The sequence below is a fragment of the Meriones unguiculatus genome, chromosome 17, assembly GCF_030254825.1.
Source record: "Meriones unguiculatus strain TT.TT164.6M chromosome 17, Bangor_MerUng_6.1, whole genome shotgun sequence".
Lineage (NCBI taxonomy): Eukaryota > Metazoa > Chordata > Mammalia > Rodentia > Muridae > Meriones > Meriones unguiculatus.
In genome coordinates, this window is record NC_083364.1 from 37,358,805 (window position 1) to 37,377,896 (window position 19,092).

Genomic DNA, 19,092 nt, shown 5'->3' on the forward strand with positions numbered 1-19,092 from the left:
TGCAACCTTTTCACTAGAGCCTTAGGCCAACAACCTCTTTTGTTGTTATTCTGATATAACTGAGCGAGCCTGGTGCTAGGGTTTGAACCTGGCAAGTCATCCATTCTCATTAAACACTTACTCCACCATGGGGCTACATCTCCAGAACTGAGCAATGCTCCTGTCACATAACACGGAGTACAACTGTTCAGATAATAAACATTTTATTTGCCAGGTGTGGTGGCACATGCCTTTAATCCCAGTGCTTGGGAGACAGAGGCAGGCAGAGCTCTGTGAGTTCAAGGCCAGCCTGGTCTACAAATCGAGTCCAGGACAGCCAGGGCTACACAGAGAAACCCTGTCTTGGGGGAAAAAAAAATAGAAAATAAATAAGTGAATAAAAAAATAAACATTTTATTTAGTGGTAATTTTATGAAATAAAAAAGGAGATAAAGCTATTTCCTTCAGTTAAAAAGAAAAACAGAAGGTTCCCAGTAAGAAGTTTTTGTTTTCCATCATCGTCTATGAGGCGAGGAAAGGCTGCTGGGACTTCCCAGTGTTCTCTGTGTATTCTGATTTGGCCTCAGTTGACAACGCACAGCACAGAAAGAAAGGCTAGAGAGGGGCCCTGGGAAGCCTGGAGTACATATGGAGGAGTTTCCACCTCACAGTTGGGAACTACTCTCTTCCGTTCAAGGGCAGAGGCAAGCCATTCAAACTGCCATTCTGCAGGCCTGGGAATTCCTGAGCCCACAGGCACAGCCCTGGCACATTCCAGAAAGCTCAGTGGCTTCTAAGTGAAAAGCAGCGGCAGTAGCCAGGCTATGGCAGGACGCTCCCTGGAAGCCAGGGACGATTCTTAGTACCTCTTATGTAATTTCCCTTATTTCTCATGACTGTTATGAAGTAGGCAGAATTATTACTCCTGCTCAGAAGCTGAGTGAGGCGAAGTCACTAACTTGGGCAAGTCAGAAAGCTAGTAAAACAGCCAGCCATGGTGTGAGCCCAGACAGTCCAGCTCATAGAGCCGGCTTCCATGACACGAACGACAAATTGTCCACCTAGTAACGTTTGAGAGACCCACCTCCGAACTGGGCAGTGTCCTGTATTTCCTGGGCCTTGGTGACAGATGCAGTGGAGGAAAAACAGGCTTCACGTTCCCAGAGCTGATGAGCTCACGAGCCTTCACAGTCCCAAAGCTGAGCAGTTTTTCCATTACTAATGTTCGAATCACCCCATACTCTCCCTGGTGGAGTTAAGCATTTTAAGTCACCCAAAACGAGGCCGAGAGCTGCTCAGGGGTTGAGACACTTGTTGCCTTTGCAGAGGACCTGGATTAAATTCTCAGCACCACAAGGCGGCTAATCTGTAACTCTTCCGGGGGATACGATGCCCCTTTTGATCTCCACAGGGACCAGGCATGCATCGTGGTGCATTCCCATACACGCACATTCAGGCCAAACATCCAGTCACATAAGGTAATAAAATAAACAACTCGTTTTTAAAAATCACCTACGATATTCTCGCTTGTTACTTTTTACCTCGGGCCTGGCTCTGCTTTGAGGACCTTCCAGCGTTTTCCATAGATCCTAGCCAGGAAGGGGCTTCTGAAAGGCCATGCCCCTCCACCCCCATCTTAGTTCTGTACTAGGAAGAGAGTCCCCTGTGGTATTCATGGAATGTAAGGAGCATGCTAGGGCAAAGAATGTCCTGGAACACAAAAGCAAATCAGTAAGATCCAGGCTAAGGAAAGGCATCTTTGGGAGTTTTGTTGTTTTTGACACAGGGTTGGGTGCAGCTCAGGCTACAGAGTCCTGATTCTTCTGGCTCCATCTCTTGGGTGCTAGGATTATAGGTGTATGCCACCATGCACTGAGAAAGCATCTGTGAGCCAGTTCGGATTAAGAGTCATTACTGTGGTGGCTTGAATGTAATGGGCCCCCTGTAGGCTCATAGGGAGTGGCACTATTAGGAGGTGTGGCCTTGTAGGAGGAAGTGTGTCACTGGGGGTGTGAGATTTGAGGTTTCAGATGCTCTAGCCAGGCCCAGTGTCTTTAGAGCTCTCAGGTACTCTCCAGCACCAGCCTGTGTCCTAGCCGCCATGCTTTTAGCCATGAAGATGATGGACTAAACCTCTCAACTGTAAGCCAGCCCCAGTGAAATGTTTTTGTTGGGATCCAGACCCAGGACCATGGCTAAGGTGCCCACTAGCCAAAGTACACCTGGCCTCTAGGTTCTCCCACCATCCCTCTGTCCCTCCCTGTTACAGGGTATGGCTGGCAGGCCCTGCCCTCTGCCCTGAACTTTTAGCCTAGGGGCTGGGAATCCCCCTTTTCCAGAAGCTTTTCCTTATATAATCCAGACATTTTACACACACTCTCTCTGCCGCTTCTCCCTCTTCTTTCTCTGCACACACTTTCTCTGTCCTGTGTTTATGTCCCCCCACGGCCCACCCCTGCTTTTTTGTCTCCTTCTGCATGGCCACTTCACTGACCCCTCCTGTGAGGTCAGGGAACCCGCCCAAGACCGGCCCATAATAAACCTGAATTTTACTCTAATTTGCCTTGAACTGGCGTATTAGTTTTCCTTTGTACGAATTGCCATGGTCGTGGTGTCTCTTCACAGCAATAGAACTTTGGCCCAGATAATCACCAGGTAAAAAAATATCTGTTTATTTTTGTGTGAGTATGTGCACGTATGTATCTTGTCACAGGTGTGCTATAGCACTCTTGTGGAGGTCAGAGGACAAGTTGGCAGTTTTCCACTGGCACTTTAGGAGATCCAGGGATTGAACTCAGGCCATTCATTAGGCTTGTGCTTACCAGGAAAGCCATTTCCCTGGTCCTCACTTCCATTTTCTTAGTGAAAACAATTAAGGACTACAATTACCCTCTAAACTATACACTTCTCATTCCATTGCAGGACATCATTTTCTGTGATTAACCTGAGTTTCATGCTTGGAAAAAGCTTACAGAATTATTATACATAGACATTTGGACAATGGACCTACTTGAGGATCTCAATAATGTGGTCTCTCGTTCCCTTCTAGCTCTCTGCTGAAGCTTCAATGCACGTGATCCTGAGTCTCTTCGGCGGCATCTGTCTGGCAGGAAGGGAAAGCATGGAGAAGCTTGAGAGAGAAGCTCTTAGCTGTCTGGCCTGACCTGGCAGTGACTTGGATGGCTTAGTGGTGAGGGAGGACCCCATCCAATCCCTTAGCTTATACTGCCTGTCCCCATGTGTTGAAAGGCATTGCGTTCCCTCTCAGTGAAGGTTCAAGTGTGGTTTAGAAATGAGTGTCGCAAGAACAGCTATAAAGCAGAGTCGTGCCTGGCTTGCCCCTGAGTCATGTGACTTAGAAGACTAGCGGTCAAGGTGGAGGGAGCTCTAGGGAATCCTCGGTTTCCATCTCCCAAATTATGAAATACAACGCAGAATGAACTAATGTTAACTGACTGCCTGCTGTGTGCCGGGTGTCTAAGGAGGCCGGGAGAGGGAATGAGAGCCCTGAAAATTGGAGTTACAGGCAGGATGGAGTAAACTGCATGATGCCAGAAGCTGAACCTGGGCCCTCTGGAAGAGCAGCTTCTAACAGCTGAGCCATCTTATCAGCCCCAGATATTATTTTTAAATATTTCAGTTTAGGCTGTATATGGCAATGTTTGACTGTAATACCAGCAACTGCGAGACGCGATGCGGAGGCAGGAGTTTGAAAAGCTTACAGAATAATGAAATCTTGCCTCAAACAGTCAACAAACCCTGAAAATCATTTCATAAAGGCTGGGGGAAAAACACATTCCCCTTGGAATATATGATTTTAAAAATATTTCCAAGCCTCGCCTCTTTCCTCTCAGGAAAATGAAATAATTAAAAATTCCAGAACTGATGATGATTATATGAAGAGAGGCGAAAGACTTACTTGCCAAGTGTCTGCTAGCTACACCATAATAAATCTCAACTTCTTGTGTGGGGCTGCTACTACCTCTCCTCCTCCCTCAGACCTGGACTGGTCCTCTTGCTTTAGCTTACTGAGTGCTGGGTTACATCAGGAGCACTGTGCATACCCATCTTGCATAGTCATCATCTATACAAGAATCTTTAAACCTTAAAAAAAAAAAAAAGACTTAGCTTATTTTTCCTTTGTATGTATTGGTATTTTGCCTTCATGTATGTCCCTATGTGGTGCACATGTGAATGTCTTCATAGTTCAACAGACAGGTGTGTGCGAGCTGCCATATGGGTGCTGGGAGTTGAACCCAGGTCCTCTCAAGAGCAGCCACTTACATTTTAACCACTGAGCCATTTCTCTAGCCCTCTAACTATTCTTTGAATGCTAACCGACACATAATGTAAAATCTATCATCTTAGCCATTTTAAGTCTAACATTCTGTGCCGATACTGCTACCCATTGCTAGAACTTTTCAATTATCCCAACCTGAAACTCTATACTCATGAATAAACTCCCCATTCTCTCCTCCCTCTAGCCTCTGGTAACATCCGTTTTACTGGTTTCTATGGCTTCGTCTGTTCTAGACACTTTATACAAGTACAATTGTGGGCATGGTGGCACACCCCTGTAATCTTACCACACAGGAGGTGGAGACAGGAGAATCCATAATTCAAAGTCATCCTCTTCAGCTACAGAGAGTTCAAGGCCGGCCTGGGCTAGATGAGAGTCGCCTCCTCCAACACAAACACGTGAAATTATATAATATCTGTCCCTTTGGGTTTGTCTTATATCACATAGGGTGTTTTTAATTTTGCAGTGTCAGGATTCCATTCTATTTCTTTTCTTTTTTTTGAGACAGGGTCTCTCTCTATTGCTCTGGCTGTCATGGAATTCACTGTATAGATCGGCTGGCCTCAAATTTACAGATGTGCCTGCCTTGGCCTTTGCCTCCAGAGTGCTGGGACAAAAGGTGTGTGCCACCTCACCAGGCTCCATTTCTTCCTAAGATCAAATAACAGATCATCATATTTGCTCATCACCTGACACTTTATTATCTGTGAACACTTAGAGGAAGGATTCTTGAGGGGGTGGGGGGAGGGCACGCAAACCACAAAGCAGTTCGAATTAGAAAAGGCATCTTTAAACCAGCTTTGAGGCAGCCTGGATTGCTCAGAAGTCATGGCTTATGGCAGGTCTAGGCAGGCTGAGGACACCCAGAGAACCACCAGATAAGACTCCAGGAGGGGCTTGGGAAGAATTAGGGCAAGTTGGATCATAGCCCTTTCCAGCTGCAATTTAGGTAAATGGTGGTCTGTGCCGGGTGTGGGACAAAGTGGGGTATTTCCACAGCTACTAAGTGCCCGTTTCGGGTGCAGAGAAGATGGGATATTGTGGGGCCTGAACTTAACACGTGGCAGAGCACACGGGTGCTTACGGTAGTGTTCAACCAGCCTTCAGGCCACAACTCTCCTTCCCGCTGACCCATCCGGCATACTCCCGCCAGGCAAATCAACCCTCCCTCGCACAGCCTTTGATCAGTTCCCATAACTTAGAACCACAGCCTCTCAGCTGGGATAAGAGTAGCCCCAAGGCCAATGCCCTTAGGGGCAGGTAATCCTAAAATGGACCTGAGCTGCTTTTACCTGACAATGGTTGGACAGCCGGTATGAATTTTAAGTCAAAACAAAGGAGGCTGTTACATACAGGGTACGGTATTCGCACACGGTCTAAGGTCTAAGGGTGAATTTTGAAGTTTGCTATGGATTGCTGCCTTTTGGCCTATGGGCACTACAGTACGAACCGACTCCTGCCAGCACCGGCCAGTCAGAGTCTGAAAAGAGGGGACAAACCAAGCTTAAGACCCAAATACCTCAGGTAGGTTTTGCACCCACAACTCCAAGTCCCGCCCTTCCAGCTGGTTTTTGACCTGCAAAGGTTAGACTGCCTTACTTCTGCCTTCAATCATTCTCAGTTTCTGGGCAAAACATCCCGGCAGTCACTTCGCCAGCACGTTAACCCTTAGTGTCTCAGTTCGCCCATCTAAATAACAGTCGGGACGTTGGCAGTACTCAAGGAAGCGAGAACTTTGCCCTACGCCTGCTCAGCAGTGTGCCCTCGGCTTCACCTGTGCCTCTGCGCTCCACGTGTCCTCCCTTGCCCATCCCAAGCCTGGCGTCTTGGCTGAATACGCCGGGCGCCTCTGTCCCATCTCGGGCGAGGCTCGGACTGGCATGGGCCCCCGAAGTGACGAAATGCCCTTGGCAGATCCGAGTGGTACCTGCCCTCGATCCTGAAGTCATACTGAGATTGCTTTGGCCCAAGTAGTCTCTGCGGGCCTAATGGGGCGCTCCCTGCACCCTCCCGTAGTTGCTAAGGCCCGGGAGGGAGCCCCTAGCTAGAAGTTTCGAACTCCCCAACCCTCCCCCCACCCCACCTAGTGCATCGGGTTTGACAGCCAACCTGAGCACCCAGGGACCTAAGCGTGCCGGCGGGTCCCGGCGCAGGGCGGAGCTGGTCCGGCCCGGAGCTCGCCCCGCCCCGTCCCGCCTTAGCCGTAAACTGACCGAGTGGCGGCCCGCGGGAGAGAGAGGGGAGGAGAAAGCCGAGGAGAGTGGGGTCGGGCTGCGCAGGGAGAAGGCAAGGGGGCCCCGCCGGGAGCAGACACGCGGGGGGGACTCGGCGACGGTGCGTCCCGGCCAGCCAGGCGAGAAGGATGACGGTGGCGGCGGGGCGCGGGCCAGCCCGGCTACGGGCGCCGTGAAGCCCGAGCCCAGCGCCCGGCATGCGGCTGCGCTCCCGGGCCTCGGCCCCGCTCCGTCCCCGCCGCGCGCCCCCGCCGAGCGGCGCGCACCATGCCGCGGGTGTCCGCGACCCTCTGCGCCTGTGTGCTCGGGCTCTGCGCGCTCGCGCCGCGCCTCGCAGGTAAGCCGCGCCGTCCGCTCGGGAACTTTTGCTCGCCCGCGGCCGCCTGCAGGGGCCCGAGGGTGCCCGGCACCCCGGAGCGCTCCCCGGTGGGACGGCGGAGCGCGGGGCTTCGAACCCGCGGGTGCTGGCCGAGCGGAGGGGGAGCCCTCCCTTCCCGTGTAAACAGCGTGCGGCTTGGTGGCCGGGCCCGAGGGCTCTGGGGACTTGGGGAGGGGAAGGCCTCCCCCGCCCGGGGCTGGGGCCCCCGGCTCTGCGCTCGCCTTTACAAAGCGGCCCTTGTGGTGGCCCGCCCGGAGAGCGGCGTGGAGAATGCAACTTTCTCTGCGCCTGGTCTAAATTGAAAGTTGTCACCTCTCCCCGCTTGTCCGGAGTCGCGGCCCCCACCTGGGATGACTCCGCCATCCGATCCTGTTCCTGTCCGGCGATTCGCAGACACGGCGTCCCGGCTGCGGACGGTCTGCTGGCACCGCCCCAGCCGGATGCGCCCTCGTCCTGGCGGCTCCTGGAGGAGCCCCCCCACCCCCACTCCCGGCTACCTGCCTGACGTCTTGGGACGTGGTGGTGGCAGTTGAAGAAGTCCCCAGAGGAAGGATGCTAGTCGGCGCTGGGGCTGCCCGGGACAAGAGCGTGCCCTCCCTCTTCCAGACCTACCCACTCAGAGCAGGAGTTGGGCAACTTTTTCTCCTTTCCGTCGGAAGTTACCGTGCTATTGATTAGGCGTGTGCTATTCACTTTCCAGCCCGAGGTACTTGTTTTGTCTTTCCCAGCCCAGCCGTTGCCGGGCTGCTGCAGGGAAGAGCTCCGTTCCCCTACCGCGTCTCATTTACATGAAGGAGGTTGAGGTTTCCATCCGAGGGCGAGGAGGGAGTTGAGGAAAACAAAAACGTCCTTCAGGCCCCGGTCCAAACTTAATAGTGTAGCAAGGCTGCTTTTATGGGAAAATAAGTAGATCAGTGGGTCCCACTCCCTGCCCCCAGTCTGGCAACCGGGGCCCAGCTTTGGTGTTCTCAGGTCCCCAGGGAAACGCAGAGACATAGCTTGAATCACTACCCTCTGGGATATGTCGGCTGACCTCACTTTAGGGCAGACTTTTAGTTTGAAGTTATGTTCTTTACTGTTTGGTGGAAATTTTTTCTTTTAGCTTTTGGTGTGTGTGATGGTGTTTTTAATTTTTTTTTGTCAGAATAAACATACAGCAGTATTAGTTTCTTCTTTTTACTAGCGTTTGGTGAAATTCAACATCGGCAATGGCTTTAGTTTCCTTCCAGCTAGACATTATTTGATTCTAATGAAAACTCAAACATTTACCGTTGCAAAGACTTTCATCTTTATTAGTTCAGTTTCAGGCAACCGTTTTTTTTTTTTTTTTAATCTTATTTACTTCCTCTTCCTCAGCTCTTCCTAGATCCACCCCCCAATTCCCTATGCGCCCAACCCAGTGTCCATTTAAAACACACACACACACACACACACACACACACACACACACACACACACACAGACACACACACAATGAGACCAGTTTGTGCCGTCCAAATAGTGTAGGCCCAGTGGTCCTCAACTTGACGCTGCTCCGTTTACCTGGGGCTGCACTCTCACAGAAAACTTACCTCCCTGCCATTAGCATTGTCAATAGATCAGTGACCTAGGTCTTTTTTAAATATCCCCACCTGGCCTGTGACTCACCAAGCAGACCAGGCTGGCCTGGAATTTACGGAGATCCGTTTGCCGGTGCCTCCTGAATGTTGGGATTAAAGGAATGCCCCACCCCCGGAGGTGCCCTTCAAATCGTGAGAGGCATTAGTTTTTCATTTGCCTGTGACTTCGCCTCTTGGAAAGTTCTGGTGCCAGCCTTGGGGTTGGGCCGCCTCCTGCTTAGGGTGCTCTGCAGGGACAGAGGGAGTTGCTCATTTGGGTCATTGCACTTAGCTTCCCAATGTTGCTGACCCACCTTCCTCCTGCTTCCCCTTCCTCATGTCCCCCCCACAGCCCCCTCCCCTTTTTCTCTTGTAAGGTCACGGGAACTTTGTCCAGTTGTTTTCTCCCTTGCTAACGGGAACTTAGCTTAAAAGGAAAATCAAAGTTACCTCGTGAAAGAAGTAGTGCTGTGAAGTGTGGCGCTGTTATGGGGGCCTCCTAGACCAGTGACCGAGCCAGCAGGCCACAGACCTTAAGTTTAAGGAGCTCACTGTAAACAAGCCTTTGCTTTGCCAACCCACCGGTGCCCTCACCCTACCCCCACCAGGAGCATCTCCTTAGTTATTCCTGGGGCCCGCAGTCTCCAGGTTGGAACCTGACACAGAACCAGGGGAGGGCTGCGCTGGGGAGGCCTCCCATGCCCACTTCCGCTCCCGAGACAGAGGGAGGAGCCTGGTCTCACTCCCGCTGCACGACTGGAGTCATGTTTGCTGCCCCGATTTATTATTTTATAAGCAATCAAATGTGCTTTCGGTGAATGGCCGGCAAATTAGAATGCTCCGAATACCAAGGGCCCTTTGTTGCATTTAGAGAATGCAAGTTGGCAGTGGCCCCCCCCCTTCCTCCTCACCCTGTCCCTGGCCCACCACGGCTGTAGGCAGATGCTGGAGTGGGGGTGGGGCTGCTGGAATTTGGCTGGGTTTGCAGCTCCCCTTAGGTAACCGGGCCCAGACACTGCCTTGCAAAAGGGTGGCCTTGGTTCCTAGACCACTATTTACCTTCTGGGATTTACAGTTTAACTTCACCGTCCTTAGTAAGGGGGGGGGGACTTTTCATCAAGGGGACTGAGGCAGAAGAGGGCAGGGCCTAATTAGCTCTAATTAGTATTCCTCTCCTGCTTGTTCTCTATGCTTATTTAGCTACTGAGGCAACGGAGAATTAAGATACCTAAGTAGTTTGGCAAGTGGCCCTTCGTGCCTGCCTGCCCCAGTAACAACTTTTTCTTTTTCAGCCTGGTCATGGAAATCTTCTGGGAGGTTTTTAACAAGATCAGCCATGTGGGGTAATTACGCAGTACTTGAATGACAGGGTGTCTTTCAGAGGCTGTGTGCTGCTGGGGATGTGGGCTGGGGTCTCGTCACAGGTGTGTTCAGTGGCTGGATGAGAGCTTTGGGAGGCACAGATCTTAGGATTCGTAATGCATGCGGCAGCAAAATTGCAGTTATAAAGTGACAATGAAAGTAAGTTTATGGTTGGGAAACTGTATTAAAGGGATGCAGCGTTAGGAAGGCTGAAAATCTTTGAAACCGCTTTAAAGGGTGATAGGCACCCATTTGCTGGTGATGGTTCTTTTTGCTTGGATGGGGTGTAGATTTTGGTCCACTGGGGGAGGAGTCTGCTTTAGGACCGGCCAGCTGACTCACCCAGTAGGCTGAGTCCGGCATTGTGGGGCCCCGCCTCCCCGGATCCCTTCGGCAGCTTTGCCAGATGTGTCTCTGGTAGAGCCAGGACCTTCAGTTATTTTCATCCCCTACCCAGAGTAATCCTGGGTAAAACTCCTCAGATCACATCCAGCTGCTCAGAGCCTTGCAGGCTTCCGGTTCTGCCGGCGGCCCCATGGCCTCCTTCTTTCTCTGACTGCTCGCCATTGTCTCCTCACAGACTTCACATTGTCCCACTGGCCATGCATCCTCCTTGCCTGGACTGTTTTCCAGGTAGCCTCTGTCAGGCGGCCTCCCTCATCCCACAGGCCTCCTCGCGGTGTCTCCCACTCAGCCCACGGTCCCCAGCCGCTCTCATCCAAAGCTGCCGCCTCATTCCCCCTATCTTCTTCCCTACCTTGGTTTCTCTCCTAGGCATCTCACCCCAACCTGCCGTCCCTCCTTGTTCCTTCTCCATTTCTCTCAGCCGCCCCTCCTCCCCCCAGGCCTTGCTTTGAAGTCAGGCTCTGTTAGGGCAGCAGCGATTAGGAGGAATCATTCTGGGGGAGAGAGACCGCATTAGGATGTGTCAGGATTCACTGAGCTGGAATCCATGGTAAAGGCCACGTGCTTTAAGATCTGAACTGTGTGTCTGGAGAGGCTAACTGACTTGCTCAGTATCTTTATTTATTTTTGGTACTAGATTAGTCTTCTTTCCCATAGCTTTAAAACCTCAAAGAACCTGGAGGTCTTAGATCTTCACACCCAGTTTTTCTGTTATCAGCATCCTGCTTTAATTAGGGTGGTGTGTTTGCCACAGCGGATGAACAGTATTGACATACTCTGATTAACCACATGAGTTTTTACCCTTTTCTGTTCTGGGATCCCATTGGGGCAGCACAGTACATGGATCTGTCTTGATCTCCTGGCACCTCTTGGCTGTTTTATAGACACTGATGTTTCTTTCTCTCGAGTAGGCAGGGTTTTATGTTTAGGGAGGAAGGTTGTAGGTGTAACTGGCCGCCTCCTTTTTTCTTTCTCTTTTTGAGACAAGGACGCATTCATCCCAGGCTGGCCTCAAGCTGCCTGTCCTTGAGCTCATCATTCTTCTGCCTTCACCTCCTGGGTGCTGAGCTAACTACCCTGTTTATGTAGTGCCGGCTTGTAAACCCTGGGCCTCTTGAATCTAGCACTGTACCAGCTCACTACAGCCCAGCTTACCATTGCCTTAGCTGAGCTGGCTCCAAGGTTAAGAGCGCTTGCAGAAGACCCGAGTTTGAGTCCTGAAACCCACACTCCCTGTAACTCCGGCTCCTGGGGTGCTGAGGGCACCAGCATGTGTGTGCACATACCCACACATAGACATGCCGTACACATACTTAACAATAATAGAATTGTTAAAAACATCTTCTTTGTTTAAAGAATTGGACGTGTGTGTGCATATCACATGGGGGTACATATGTGTGCAGGCCAATGAGCATACGTGTAGAGAGGCCAGAGGAGGACATCCGGTGTCCTCTTTTACTGCCTTCTAACTTCCTTCTCAGTAAGACCGGGTCTCCCACCAAACCTGAAGCTTGCCTTTTGGCTAAGCTGGCTTGCTGCCCATCTCTGCCTCCCCACGTGGGGTTTTCAAGCATGTGCAACTGTGCTCAGTTCTTATGTGGGTACTAGGGATTCGAACACATGTCCTGATGTTTCTATAACAAATGCTGTTACTACTGAGCCACCTCTATGGCCTCTTGTCCCCAGTTATTAAAGTGTGTGTGTGGGGGGGTGTGTATGTGTGTATGAGCGTGCACTTGTGTGTCCATGTGTGCCTTGATGTATTTGTGGGGGTCAGAGGACAACTTTCAGGAGTCCGCTCTGTATCTTGATAAGGCAGCACACCTCTTGTTTCTGCCATGATGTATACTTACCCTCCTCTATTTTTAATCAAAAGCAGCACTAAATATACTTCTGGATCACACTCTTTATTTTTTTTAATTAGCCGTACCTTGGAGTAAGCGTCGCATCAGGACGCTCATTCTTTTTTATAGCTGCATAGTATCTCATTGTATGAACTGCTGTTTCAGAATGGAAGGTCACCACCTTGAGAGGTAGAAGCACTAGGATCAGAAGGAGTTCAAAGCCAGCAACCTTACCTACACAGGGAGTTTGAGGTCATCCACAGGGCTGTGAGACCTCAACAAACCAATCAATAAAAAAAAACAAAACAAAAAAACAAGCAAGTCATATCTATAAATCTAGTATTATGGGTGTTTGGTAGATGTCTGATTTTTAGACAGGCAGCCTTAAGATGAGACTGAGACTTGAGTTCTGTGGTCCCTCTTTAGTTGCCGGATTCCCTGCTCAAAATCTTATGTCTTGTATGACAAATGTGTGGGGCAGAGCCGAGGTGTGGGGAGAAGCACCCGGTGCCTGGTCACCTTCAAGCCAGAAGGGTCGCTCTAATTGAGTGCCTGCTTTTATTCGCTTTAGATTAGGCAGTTGTAGCTGCTGGCTGTCTGCTTCAGTAATAGTTCTCGAACTTTGGACATTCAGGTTGGGCAGAAGTAAGGGGCTGGCTACAACAAGGGTGATCCGGAGGGTCTGCGGGAAATTAGGCGAGGGGGCTGCCTTCGGCTGTTGGCTCTGGAGGGGCCAGGCAGGAAGGGTTGGATTAGGAAAAACGCTTCACACATCTTGGACAGATTATAGGCGGGATGAAGCCCGCCTGGGTATGATTGATGAGAGAGGGGCTGAGTCCGTGAGTTTTCGGAAGTAGAGCAGATTTTTAGATCATATTTTGTAGTGAGCCCCAGAGAGACTTGAGGTTACAGAGCTTCAGAGAGCTGAAGCCGAGCTGGCACCGGGGGCTGCAAATAACCAAGATGTGGCTGCCGACAGGGCCAGCAACGCCTATCTCTGTGACCTAGACACAACATTGCGACATTGGTGAACTCTGTCTGCTTGGCTTTTTATTCATTGCTTCCTTCCTTTTCAGAATGCTTAGTGGTGCCAGCGACTCATGTGGCCAAGTCCAAACTCTGAAATATTAATAGGTGGAGAGCAGAGATGCCAAGGGAAGTGACTGTCACGCTGGTATGTGTGTGGCACACAGCCTATGTTTTTTTGGAGTTTGGGCCTTCCTGCTGGACTCCCCCAAGCTCCTAGGAACAGCACCTGTGGCTTAACCTCTCCAGTCCAGAGCTCAGAGATTAGTTAACACAGTGTCTGGAATCTGGTTGTCCCAAGGGCAACCTAATTTAGGGGAGTTGAATGTCATAAAAGTACTTCATTGTCAAGTGTGACTATGGAATATTAATATAAATAACTACTAATCAGCGTCGCTTGATCGTCCTACGGTTTTTGTTTGTTCTTGTTTATTGAGACAGACTTCACCCTAGCCCAGGCTGGCCTGGAACTCACTTTGTAGCACCTGTAATAGCCCTCCTGGCGCTACCTGCAGAGCGCAGAGATTACAGACATGAGCCACCATGCCCAGCTGGCTGTTTGACTACTGTCATACCATGGGTCCGCTGTGTAATCGAGCCTCTGTATGTGCTTGGTGTTTGGAGGTGGTAGACCAGGAGGAAATAAAGAAAATAAGGAGTTTGCACTCCCAGGCCCTGGGTCCTCAGCCTGGAGTCCTGGGGCTCAGGTAATCGGGAAGTGTAAGCAGTGAGTTCGTCAAGTGAAGGCTCTGACCGCAGACTCTATTCAGATCACCGCGTGGTTAGCGGTCTCCCCCAGGAGCTGTGGGGCTAGGAGGAACACAGCCTCCCTGACACCCCCATGGACCTGCTTCTAGTCAACCAGGGCTCCTTGCCAGTCACTTTGTCAGCTTTCCTCTTCCCTTGTTTTATGTGCAGAATGTGGCAAGCTTAATTAGCTTGCCTGAAAACACTCCTAGCTCCCAGCCTCCAAAGTCTTTATTAAAAAAAAAAAAAGCCAGGAGGGCTTGAGGTTGAGGAGGGGCAGAGAGAACAGCAACTTTTGTTTTAGGTTGCTTTCTCCTTCCCTCAGTTTCTGACAGGTAAGGGGGATTCGGCCCAAACCAGAACTTTTTCCAGCACGCACACCTGCTCTCGAGGGCATAGACACCTGTGTGGAACTCACTGCTTTAAAACTGGAAAGGAAGCTGGGCGTGCTGGCGCATACATGGCCATACCCCTCCCAACACTGGGGAGGCTGAAGCAGGGAGCTTCAAGGCCAGCTGCAGCTTCATGAGATTTCATCTCACCACACTAGACAAAAGTAGCAAGCAGACTCTGTCAGTGGGAGCGGGTGGCACATGGGTGCTGTTTCCCTATTAGGATCTAGGAGCCGGGGTCTGGGGAGATGGCTCAGTGGTTAAGAACACTGGTTGTTCTTCCAGAGGACCTGGGTTCACTTCCCAGCACCCACATGGCAGCTCACAACTGTCTGTAATTCCAGCTCCAGGAAGTCTTATCACTTTTAGACAGACAGACATGTAGGCAAACACCAATGCACATAAAATAAAAATTTTAAAAAGATCTAGGACCTTGGCCTGCGTAAGGCCCTGTAGCTCCTCCTGCCTGTGACTCCTCCTGCCTGTGGCACCTCCTGCTGATGGGGGTCCTATGCAGAGGAGGAAGCTCAGTGGTCCCCATGAACTCCAGTTGCAGCCTGAGGTTAATGCTGGCACTGTGTTCCAGTTCTAGGGGTGTGAAATGGGTGACACTCAGCCAGACAGCTGCTGTGGGTCAGCCTCTGTGAATGAGGGAGTCCGGAGTCCAGGGTCAGGATCCTCCCTGGCAGAAACCACGGTTCTCTCCCCTTAGGCTCTCTGAAGTCTCCCTCCCTCCCTCACATGCCAAGCCTCTGGGCCTGGCCCTTTTTGTCTTTTACCATCTCAGCTTCCAGTTTTACTCCAGCTGGTGTTTCCCCTTCTCATATCCCTCAGGGTGACAGTACCCAGTGCCTCTTCCTTTTTTTTTTTTTTTTTCCCCTTCCTTTTTCGCTTTTTTGAGACAGGGTTTCTCTTTGTAGCCCTGGTTTTCCTGGACTCAATTTGTAGACCAGGCTGGCCTCAAACTCACTGAGATCCACCTGGGATGACAGACGTGCGCTAGCTACCACCGCACCTGGCTGGACAGTGCCGCTTCTTAACCACCCCCTTCTGCACCCTGTTTCCGATCCTTGGCCATTCATGGTGTTTGTGGTGTTTTACTGCTAGTGACAGAGGAGAAGCAGAATGGTGAGAGTACAAATGAAGGACTACTGGGCCCCTTTCCCAAGCCTTTCTCCCTCTACTTTGATTCTTTCTTCTCTTTCAGTTTTTGCAGTCGTGCTTTTTTTTTTTTTTTTTTTTTTATTTGTATGGTTGACAAGTATAGGAGAGAAAAGGTGTAGATCTACATTATACGGGGATATTTTAACATATATGTACAGTATGAAATTATACCACAGGCTAGAGAGATGAGGACTTCTTTGTATGGGAGCGCGCGCACGTGTGTGTGTGTGTGTGTGTGTGTGTGTGTGTGTGTGTGTGGTGAGAGTGTTTATGATTGCCTTTCTCTGGGCTGGGGAGATGGCTCACTGGTTAAGAACGCTTGCTACTCCTACAGGGGACTCAGGAGCGGGTCCTAGCACCCATACGTGTGTGACAACCATCTGTTACTCCAGTTTCAGGGAGTCTGACACCCTCTTCTGGCTCAGCACACACGTTTAAAAAATAAATAAAGCCCGAGAAAAGGAGGATCTTCCTCATTAGTTTTCAAGCACACAGTGTATTATTTTGCCTACAGTCATCAGGCTATACAGCAGGTCTCTAGAACATATTCATCTCATCTATAATTTTTTTAAGGCTTTTTATTGATCCTTTGTGAGTTTCACACAAGCACACCAACCCGGCTCATCTCTTTGTTCCATCCATATCTACCCTCTGCCCTTGCAACCTCCTTCCCAAAAGAAAACAAAAACAAAAAAGACAAACAAAAGACAAACAAAAGCACATCTCGCCTTGAAAGCTGCAGTGTGTCAGGTTGTATCACACAGTTTACTCTTTTGCCTAAACAGCTTTACTTGTAAAATGTTCATCGCTACGAGGACTCTTTCAAGGCTTCTGGCTTCTACACCATCAGTACTGGATGCTCACTGGGACTCCTCTCAGATACCCTGCTGTTGTCCTGTGTCGTGGAGATCCTGCAGGACAGGGCCCTTCCCACACTCTAGCACTTCATCGATGGGGTTTGCTGGGGTGGGTCAACTCATGAGCCCCGGATATGGTCTAGGTGGTCGCTGAGTTGGTCAGCTCCCCAGTTCTCTCGGACTGTCTGTGGGAGGGGTAGAGCTGGCTCTGCACAGCCCCAGGTGGCGTGGTGGTTACATGTGCCACAGACAGTACCACAGACCCCTGGCTGCTGCCAGGCGGTGGACACAGACGCGGCCCTCAGAGGCAGCTCAGGCCAGGACCTCATCATGGCCTCAAGCATGTTCACATCTGGCCCTTGTTCACTACTCTTATCTCCGGTTCCACCTCTCTTCATTGTGGTGGAGGAGGGGGGGAGTGGGTGTCCTCTGCCCCTCCCCTGTCCTGAGGCAGTGGGCAGGGGTTCTCCCATCTTGACATCTCATTCCCTGCTCCGTGTGCCCTCAGCAACCACCATTCTGCTGTCTGCTTCTGTAAGGTTGACTTTCAGATTCCATGCTCTTGCTTCCTGCAGCTGAGATTGCAAGGCGGTGTCCTCCTTTGTCTGGCTTATTTCTTTTACCATAATATCCTCCAAGCTGGGCAATGGTGGACGCATGCCTTTGACTCCAGCACTCAGGAGGCAGAGGCAGGCAGATCTCTGTGGGTTTGAGGCCACCTCGGCCTGCAGAGTGAGTTCCAGGACAGCCGGAGCTGTTTCGAGGAACAAAAAAAAGAAAAGCAAAATCCTCTAGTGGTAGGATTTCATTTTTAAAAACTTAACATTTTATTACATATATATATATATATATATATATATATACTAAATTTTCTTTATCATTGATTTTATATATTCTTAAATTATTATTATTATTTTTTTTTTGAGGCAGATTCTCCCTATTTAGCCAGCCTCTGCCTCCCAGATGTTGGGCGGAAGGCATGTGCCTCTCTGCCCAGAGCTGGAATTACCGGTGCTTGTGAGCTGCCCGGCCTGGGTTCTAGCAACCAAAGAGGGTCCTAAGCAGGAGCAGTATACACTATTAACCGCTGAGTCATCTCTCCATCCCCTTGAGATAGGGTCTTTCACAGTCCAGGCTAGCTTTGAACTTGCTGTGTTAATGAGGATGACCTTGACCTTTGGCCCTCCCTGCTTCCCCTTCCCCAGCGCTAGGTTTATAGGTATACAGCACCTCACCGGGTGTCCAGAGCCTGCTGCGTGCCACGCAAGACTGGACTGAGCTTCATCCTACCACTGAGTCTATAATCTGCCTGAGTTGCTTTTTTTCTTTCTTTCTTTCTTTCTTTTTTTTTGCATGTGGCATGAGTTAAGGGCATAGCTGCCTTCTGTTGCTTGTGGGAGGCCACTTGTCTCAACACTGCTCACTGAAGAGGCCAAGCTTTTATTGTGGTTGTTAGCACCATTGTTGAAAATCTGCTGACCATAAATGTGAAGATTTATTTTACGGGGCTCTGTCTTGTTCTGCTTTTTTTTTTTTTTCTTTTTGGGGGGTGAGGCAGAGCAGAGGTGGAGGCAGTCAATACCATGCTGGTTCTGAGGCAGGATGAAAGGCAGGGGAAACCTTGGGGACATGAGGATACGAGCCTCTCCCTCAGGAATCGGGCTGAAGCCCCTCTGCAGAAAAGCAAAAAACAATTGCCAGCCATTTAAGGCCCTTCCTGCTTCCCATCTGTAAACCTGTAGTTTTCTAGGAATCTGAGAAATCACCTTTACAGAGAAAGGACACCTAAAATCCTGTGCAACCCTAGTGGGTTCTGGCTTTACTTTATCAGATTATAATCTCACTCAGGGCGTCTCTCTTGCGGAGAGACAAAGGGGGCTGGAGAGAGAGTGGCTCAGTGATTAAGAGCATTTGTGACTCTTGCACAGAGGACCCAGGTTTGGTTCCTGATAGCCCCTTGGAGGCTAACGGGAGTCTGTAACTCCAGTTCCAGGAGATCTGAGGCCCTCAGGCCTGGTGTGCTGTGCACATACAGACATGCAGGCAAAGCACTCATGCACAAAATGAAAATAAGGGTGTGTCTTACTTTCCTCTTATTTAAGCTTATACTGCAATGTCTTCAATAAAAATTCCCTGACTTGGCTTGATAAACTGGCTAGTCCTGAAATTCTTTCCAGTGTTGAAGCCATGAACCCTGGTTTGTCTCAAGTCATGGCCCTGAAAGATTAGGGTGCTCAAGGCTGCTGAGGGTGACAGTGGGGAACTGTGTCTCTGTTCCCTCCCCACTGACATTTTGATTGATAAATATTCTCCACCGAGGAAATGAGCCGGTTCAAGCAGAATTAAAGTGCATAAAGACAGGTTTATGGGGGCCAGCTCTCAGGGCCCAAAGGAACGGGCCAAGGGAAGTGGCCATGTAGAGGGAGACAGAAAAGAGGGTGAAAGTAGAGAGAGAAAGTACTCACCGAGAGAGAACCAAAATGTCTGGATTATATAGTGAAGACCCTTGGGGGGAGAAGAAGCCCAGGTCCTGGGCTGAAAAGTTCAGGTAGGGACTGAGGGATGCTGGGAGAACCTGGAGGCCAGGCCCGCTTTAGTCTTTCAAATAGGCACCTCAGCTGCTTGTCCGGAATCTGAATCCCAGCACTGATTAATGTAGCTTGAATGTATTTGAACCTGAAGAGTATGATATCTCCAGCTTTGTCCTTTTTGTCCACGACTGCTTTGGTTCTTTGAGATGGATTGTAGGATTTCTTAAAACAATGTTAGTGAAAAATGCATAGGAATTGGATAGGAGCTGCAGGA

General features: G+C 50.2%; 1 protein-coding gene and 1 long non-coding RNA gene across 5 annotated transcripts in view; one reads left to right on the forward strand and one right to left on the reverse strand.

The window, feature by feature from the left end:
- LOC132648540 (uncharacterized) overlaps positions 1-6,289 on the reverse strand; it is a 32,222-nt gene extending 25,933 nt beyond the window's left edge. The window contains exons 1-2 of one of the 3 annotated variants that reach the window (XR_009586965.1): positions 4,566-6,289; positions 2,990-3,078 (exon numbers count right to left, since the gene is read on the reverse strand). This is a non-coding gene — a long non-coding RNA (uncharacterized LOC132648540). The other 2 variants (XR_009586964.1, XR_009586963.1) reach the window with 2 other exon arrangements.
- A 192-nt stretch (positions 6,290-6,481) lies between these two features.
- Positions 6,482-19,092, forward strand: part of Itgb5 (integrin subunit beta 5) — a 107,305-nt gene continuing 94,694 nt past the window's right edge. For both annotated transcript variants that reach the window (XM_021640288.2, XM_021640289.2), the window contains exon 1: positions 6,482-6,850. In XM_021640288.2, the coding sequence (XP_021495963.2) occupies positions 6,781-6,850 (70 nt within the window). In that variant the 5' untranslated portion in view covers positions 6,482-6,780. The remainder of the gene's footprint in view (positions 6,851-19,092) is intronic.